We start from the raw sequence: 7,123 nt of genomic DNA on the forward strand, positions 1-7,123 counted from the left end.
GTTTTGCTAGCAGAATGCATTCTATTTTGCTAAAGTTGGTGTGGGATTTGTAGCTTGAACATTTCTGAACATAATGATATGAAAATTGAACTGGAAAAATTGATGCAAATTGGTTTATTTTGCATATAAATTTATTTCAATTTATATAAAAATTATGCTGTTAATTTCAAACTTACATACTTTTTTTTAGTAAAATGGATTTCTTTCATAAAATTAGTTGCGGCGCAGGCGGAGTAACAGTCGGACAACAATGTGTGGGTATAAATAGGGTCACTTTTATTAACTCAACTTAATTAACTATTTAACCAAATAAGCCCACGTGACCTGCAGTGGTGCATAAAATCAAATGGGGGCGGAGTTAACTTTAACAAACTCAACTGAGCAACTCTTGGGCGAAAGCTCCATGCCTGGGGCAGGGTCATGGTAAAATTACACCTGCGCCCTGCCCCTGGCTACGCCCCCACGGCGTGTGGGATGGCTCGCCACTGGTCACTGATAAAATCCATGCAGCGAGCCACGGGAGAAACCCCCCTCACCGAACCCGGGCCGGTCGAGCCTTGTAATCCGAGAGGGAGATCCCCCCTCCACCTCAGTAGAGGTGCCCCTAAAGGAGATCACCGTTGCTGCTTACGCCCATTTCCGCCCCCTATCGGCCAACCCTCCCCCCCCTAGTGACCTTGAGGGGGGGGCACTAGTTGGTGAGAACACCCCCTAACCACAACTCCAACGTACAGAGTAGAGCAGGCAAAAAAACAACCAGAGCTGAGCCAATTTGCTGTGGTTGCAAAAAATTCCTACTCGGCCCCACCGAGGGCGACCCATCATATGTACCCTGTAGCAGAGGGAGGGTGGGCGGGTGTCTCCAAACTGCCGGGCGAGAGGAACTGCGCAACAAGGCAGCCCCTTTTATAGGGCTGCCCCACCCTCGCCCGGCCAATGGGTGGCCAGCGCCACCAAACTTCGTCACTGCGGCCCCTTGGGATGACGAGGGGCCGCAGGCTCCGCCCCCAAGATGGCGGCCTCCTTCCCCGGCCCGCACCGCAACTCCGCGCCGGCTGGTAAGTCGCCGGCGGCATTGCGGCGCAGGCGGAGTAACAGTCGCACAACAATGTGTGGGTATAAATAGGGTCACTTTTATTAACTCAACTTAATTAACTATTTAACCAAATAAGCCCACGTGACCTGCAGTGGTGCATAAAATCAAATGGGGGCGGAGTTAACTTTAACAAACTCAACTGAGCAACTCTTGGGCGAAAGCTCCATGCCTGGGGCAGGGTCATGGTAAAATTACACCTGCGCCCTGCCCCTGGCTACGCCCCCACGGCGTGTGGGATGGCTCGCCACTGGTCACTGATAAAATCCATGCAGCGAGCCACGGGAGAAACCCCCCTCACCGAACCCGGGCCGGTCGAGCCTTGTAATCCGAGAGGGAGATCCCCCCTCCACCTCAGTAGAGGTGCCCCTAAAGGAGATCACCGTTGCTGCTTACGCCCATTTCCGCCCCCTATCGGCCACAGCAGGGTGTGAAATTTTAATTTATTCCCCCTGCTCCCCCCCCCTGCACATGAATGTGCAGGCACCTCTGCAGGTCCGCTAAAAATTTGTCGTTTCCTTTGTCTGACAGATGTACACCGTCCTGCCTATATAATTCCGTAAGGGATGCCCTAATGTCGGGGTGGTCTATCACTCCACCCCCCTCACGGAATAACCATTTCCGTACTGCTCTATTGACCCTCTTTCTAGCCCTATCAACCGCCCTGGGATTTCTAGCCTGCCTCCAGACCCTTCGTGGCAAGATGTTAGACCACAAGATGCGGGTGTCCGGCCACCGCTGCCAGATAAACTGCAAACCATCCCAGATGTGCCACAGCAAGTCAACGCCCGTAATAGCACCTAGGTCATTACCTCCCACATGTAAGACCAACCATCCCGGCACCCCCAGCACCTTCCCGCTGTTGAACAGCAAGGGAAGCAACTCCAACCAACGTAGGCCTCTGCGACCCAGCCATTGCACCCTAACATGCCGGTCAAGCTGCAGCTGCGTGCCTGGCGTTGTCTCCTGGGCCCGCCGCTCGGCCCAGTATACCATGCTGTGGCCACAGATCAGGACTCTACAGGCCCCCTGCACGTCATCTAAAAAGAGGGGGGGGGAGAAAACAAAGTAGCGTTAGAATCGGCCACCAGGGCCGCGCCCCGTCCCGCCCCACTCACCTAAGGCCGAATGTAGGCCCGGAAGGCCGTAGAACGCCAACGGCCCACCGCACGAATGTCTGGCGGGCTGAAACCAACTTCGGCTGCAAAAGAAGCTGCGCCAATCCTGAAAGAGTGTGTCCCATAAAGCTTGGGGTCCAGGCCCATCCGGGCCAGGGCCTTAGTTGTCACAGCCCAGAACTGGTACCTAGTGAGAGGATCCCCGGATGCATGGCAGAAAAGCGGGCCGGGGTAACTTCCTCGGGCGCCCCAATACGCTGAGATTGCCCCCACGGGGCACACCTTCTTCTGGTTAGTCCTGGAAAGCTGGACCGTCACGCCCCGGCCCCTCTGGTCCGTTTTGGAGAAGCGCAGACGAAGGAAAACTGCGCCCCGCCGGAAACGAATGTCCCTAGCTGTAAGGGCACGGCCAGAGTGGTCGGACTTGGACGCCGCCAAAACCTCGCTTATACGGAACGCACCAAAAAACAACGTAACCGCGACAGTGCGGTAAAGGGCTGCCTCGTACTGGGTGTGACACAGCTTGTCCCACAAGTCACTCAAACCCCGTAGGTGAGCTAACTTGAGGGGGCGTCTCCTATCACCCTGGGGCGGGCCCTTCTCCCTGAGCCACCCCTCCAGCGCCTTTCTAATCCTGAAGTCACCTGTGTTGTCTGAGAAACCCCTGGACTTGGCTATGAAGGCCAGGCCCGCCAGCTTGCCCCGAATTGTGCGGGCTGACAACCCCTGGCGTTTACTAAGAGAACAAAACTCCAGCAGGTGCTCCACCGGGGCCGGCCAAAGCTGATCGTATCTCCTATCATGACGAAAAGCCCAAAATTCCCTACCTGCCCGCTGGTACGACCTCCTGGTGCTTGCTGCTATGGACAGGTCGATTGCCCTGTTCACGTCGGCCCTCCAATCTGCCACAGGTGCGGGGGGTGTGCCTCCGGTTGTTCCGCGGCCTGTGGGGCAAGCAGCCGGAACCTAGCCAACTGCCCCCTTGACAAAGCGTCCGCTACACCGTTCCTGATTCCAGGGACATGGTGTGCCCGGAAAAGCATGTTCCGGGCCAGGCACCTAACCACCATGTGACGCACCAGGCCCATCACCCTCTCATTTTTGGAAGAGAGGGTGTTGACCACATGCACCACAGCCATGTTGTCACACCAAAAATGTATGGTCTTACCGGTGAAGCTGGTGGACCATAGCTCGATAGCCACGACAATTGGGAACAGCTCCAAGAATGTCAAGTCCCTGCACACCGCGGTGCCCTGCCACTCCTGAGGCCAGTCCGCCCTAAACCATTTGTCCTTCCAGACCACACCGAAACCAACTGCCCCGGCTGCGTCAGATTTCACCTGGAAATCGCCTTTTAGTAGCATGTCCTGTCTCCAGAAGGAGACCCCGTTATACGTATGTAAAAAATCCTGCCACACCCCCAGGTCCTTCCGCACACTAGCCGTCAAACGGATTCTGTGGTGCGGCTTGGTGAGACCGACCGTGGCCTGGTAAAGCCTAAACATGAACGCCCTACCTGGCGCTATTACTCTACAAGCGAAGTTCAACAGCCCCGCCAACTCCTGCACCTGCCTAAGGGTCACCCTTCTGGCGGCCCTAACTACCCTGACCGTGTCCCGAAGCCTCACTAGTTTGTCTTCCGGGAGTCTGCAAGTCTGGGCAACCGAGTCCACTTCAATGCCCAGGAATGTGAGCCTAGTCGTGGGCCCCTCGGTCTTCTCGTGCGCCAGAGGCACTCCGAGATCTCCGCACAACCCCTGAAAACCTGCCATTCCACGCTGGCATTCGTCAGAGCCAGCCGGCCCTGCGAAGAGAAAATCATCTAAATAATGGACAACTGACCGAATTCCTGAACTCTTCACGTGGGCCCATTCTAGGAAGGAACTGAACTTTTCGAACAATGAACATGAAACTGAACAACCCATCGGCAGGGCCCGATCAACAAAAAACCCCCCCTCGAACTGGAAACCTAAAAGGTCGAAATCCTCGGGGTGAATCGGCAAGAGCCGGAAGGCCGACTTGATATCGCACTTACCCATCAGGGCCCCCGGTCCGCACTCTCGAACCACCGAGACCGCCGTATCAAAGGAGGTGTAGCGCACCGAGCACAGGTCGTCCGGAATATGGTCGTTAACCGAGTTACCCGGGGGGAAAGACAGATGGTGAATAAGCCGGAACTCCCCCGCTGCTCGCTTGGGCACTACTCCTAGGGGGGATACTTGCAGAGAAGGCAGGGGCGGCTCCGTAAAGGGGCCCAGTACCCGGCCCTCCCGCACCTCCTTCATAATTTTTTCCCGTACCACGTGCTCCATCCCAACAACCGATTTCAGATTGTTAGCCAGGCAAGCGATCCTAGGCCCTTTGTACGGAATCCTAAAACCCTCCGAAAAACCTGTAACCAAGAACTCGGCACCTTTCTTAGGGTGAAAACCCCTAAGCATGTCTCTTAACCTATCCAATTTAATGGGGGTTGGCCCCCTTACCCTGAGCTCCAGCCACCTGGGGCTTAGCAGGGCCCCCAGCTGCCTTGTTGCCGCCTCCCCCCCTGCCCCTATAGCAGGCTGATGTTGGATGTCTGCCATTACACAATGCGCAGGCATGGCGGAAACGACAAACTGGCCTGGCACAGGCTCCCCTGGCGCCGTACTCGTAACAGTACGGCGGGATCCGAAAGGGCGAACTGGTGGTACCACGCTGCGCCGAGCCCTGGGTCCCCGAGCCCGCCCCCGGGCGGGGAAGGGTAGCCTCCTTTCCCTGTGTCAGCAGCAAGTGGCCAGTAGGCGTCCGCCCGCTGGCCGGAGTGGCGGGTTGCTGCGTGGCTTGAAGCCATAAATCGTTGTGCCGCATGTCCCACGGCCAGTGCCTATTGTGTGCGGCGAACCTCCTAAAATCCTCGTCATATTGCTTCCACGCCTCCCCACCAAACTCCTGGTAAGCCCGTAATATCATATTCATATATAATATAAGCTCGTGAGTCTTATGTACGTCATCCTCGACGACAACAGAATGATATGCCAGGAAGGCGTATGCCCATGATAAAATTCCCTTATCCATCTTGGCGTCCTTTGACTCACCAGCCCCCTTCTTACCGTCCTTGTCCTTGCCCTTCTTAGATTCTTTCGGCAATAGAATCTTAAATATATCAACATAAGCCCCGCGCCAAATCTTTCGCTTAAGGGCCCCTGACATATGTATGCTAAGCGGAGTGTCAGGAAGGCCAGGGGCAAAAGGGTTGTCGCTGTCAACGGTGGAGGTATCAGTGGATTCCGTGGTTGTGGACTCCGAGCTATCCTTCGAGGGGTCCCTCCTCCTCCTGCCCCTCTTTGTTATCCCACGTTTTCTGCCCCTCCCCCATACCTGGGCTGCCGTGCGCGAACGCCATGTGTTATGTAACTTATGTGACTTGCGTTTAACCGCCTGTACCCTGCCTCGCGGTCCCCGTGGCCGGGACCAACGATGCCTGGGCACCAGGCACTCACCCCACTGTGAAGAGTCCTCGTCAGCCTCCTCCGAGGCAGAAGCCGCCCTGCTTCCACGTCTCCTCTTGCGCCGTTTCTTAGCGCGCCGGTCAGATCTCACCCTCTGGGACCTTTCCTCCGAATCCGAGGAGCTTCGGGTCCCCTCAGCGCTCGTGGCACCCCTGGTGTCCTCGCGCCGGGGCCGGCCCCTCTTCCTTGGCCCCTCATCCAACTTCTCTAGCAAGGCAGAAAGAAGGTGTGAAGACACAGACACTGACTCCTCCCCTGCACCCTCGTTCCTCACCGCCTGCACCGTGGGGGACCCCTCATCAGACCCACTTGTTTCAAATGGGCTGGGGTCCCCCTCCCCGGAAAACTCCCACATGCTGCCACGTGGCCCCCGGGGTGGGGCCCTCCCCTAGCGGTGGCCCGTTGCCCTAGGGGTCACCCCCGGGCGCCTTGCGGCCCGCCCCCTGCTGTTCTCCTCCCCCCTGGAGCTGCCTTCCCTGCCCGGCCTAGTGGCCTGTTCAGCCCCAGAGGCCTCCCCCCAGGTCCTTTTGGGGGCCCTCTTCCTTCCCGAGCGGCGGGGCTCCATGGGGGGGGTGTCCTGAGCGCCGGCCTGCCCCCCCGCTGCCCGCCGCCGTACCGCCACCTTAGCCCTGCTGCCCCTCGCCATGACCAGCAAAAAACCCGACTCCAAACCAGAAGAGGCCCGATGAAAGGCCGGTGCCTCTGGCGCTGTCGGCCTGGGCCTCCTGATGCCGCCCACGTGGCTGCTCGGGCCTCCGGGCCTAGCCGCGCTGGCACCGCCGGTGTCCCTGCGGCCTGAGCCTCCCCCTGCTGCCGAGGAAGTCCTCTTCGGCCTCTGGGCCTAGCCGCGCTCGCTCCGAGACGTCACTCTCTCGCCCAAGGCCGCCCACGCAACGATTCCTCCTTTCGGGCCCAGCCGCGCCTTCCGAACAGCAGCAGGGCCGTTTCCAAACTGCCGGGCGAGAGGAACTGCGCAACAAGGCAGCCCCTTTTATAGGGCTGCCCCACCCTCGCCCGGCCAATGGGTGGCCAGCGCCACCAAACTTCGTCACTGCGGCCCCTTGGGATGACGAGGGGCCGCAGGCTCCGCCCCCAAGATGGCGGCCTCCTTCCCCGGCCCGCACCGCAACTCCACGCCGGCTGGTAAGTCGCCGGCGGCATTATCTGGCTACAATGTGGTTGATTTTCAAAAGGATATTCCAAATATTTATACACAAATATGTATAAACAGTGACAATAATGGCACACAGCAAGGCCGGGGGGGGGTGGCCCTTTTGTGGCAAAAATAAACCAATAAGAACCACTTTTTCAGTTCATTTATATTTTTCATATGTTCAGAAATGTTCAATTTAGTATATCAAACCTTTTGGGGGAAAATTCCTTAGGGATTTGTAGCCTTAAAAAATATAAATTGACACGAAATT

The 7,123-nt window shown here is 57.3% G+C and overlaps 1 protein-coding gene across 2 annotated transcripts; it reads right to left on the reverse strand.

Annotated features, from left to right (window-relative positions):
• Positions 1-255: 255 nt before the first annotated feature.
• Positions 256-5,902, reverse strand: LOC139155582 (uncharacterized). 2 transcript variants are annotated; one of them, XM_070730774.1, is made up of 3 exons: positions 3,380-5,902; positions 3,039-3,155; positions 256-2,133 (listed from the first exon to the last, which is right to left on the reverse strand). In XM_070730774.1, exons 1-3 carry the CDS (start codon positions 4,809-4,811, stop codon positions 1,532-1,534), a joined length of 2,151 nt encoding a protein of 716 aa, XP_070586875.1. In that variant the 5' UTR covers positions 4,812-5,902; the 3' UTR covers positions 256-1,531. The 2 variants fall into 2 exon arrangements, with proteins under 2 accessions (XP_070586875.1, XP_070586874.1); XM_070730773.1 differs by having other exon boundaries at positions 2,048-3,155.
• Positions 5,903-7,123: the final 1,221 nt, after the last annotated feature.

The sequence above is a fragment of the Erythrolamprus reginae genome, unplaced genomic scaffold (genome assembly GCF_031021105.1).
Source record: "Erythrolamprus reginae isolate rEryReg1 unplaced genomic scaffold, rEryReg1.hap1 H_30, whole genome shotgun sequence".
Taxonomy (NCBI): Eukaryota; Metazoa; Chordata; class Lepidosauria; order Squamata; family Dipsadidae; genus Erythrolamprus; species Erythrolamprus reginae.

Excerpts from the sequence above, each read along its gene's own strand:
- LOC139155582 (XM_070730773.1), bottom strand. The coding sequence starts at position 4,811 with ATGCCTGCGCATTGTGTAATGGCAGACATCCAACATCAGCCTGCTATA. Across the intron at positions 3,156-3,379 it reads ATGGTCCACCAGCTTCACCG|GCCGCGGAACAACCGGAGGC; the intron begins GTAAGACCATAC and ends CTTGCCCCACAG.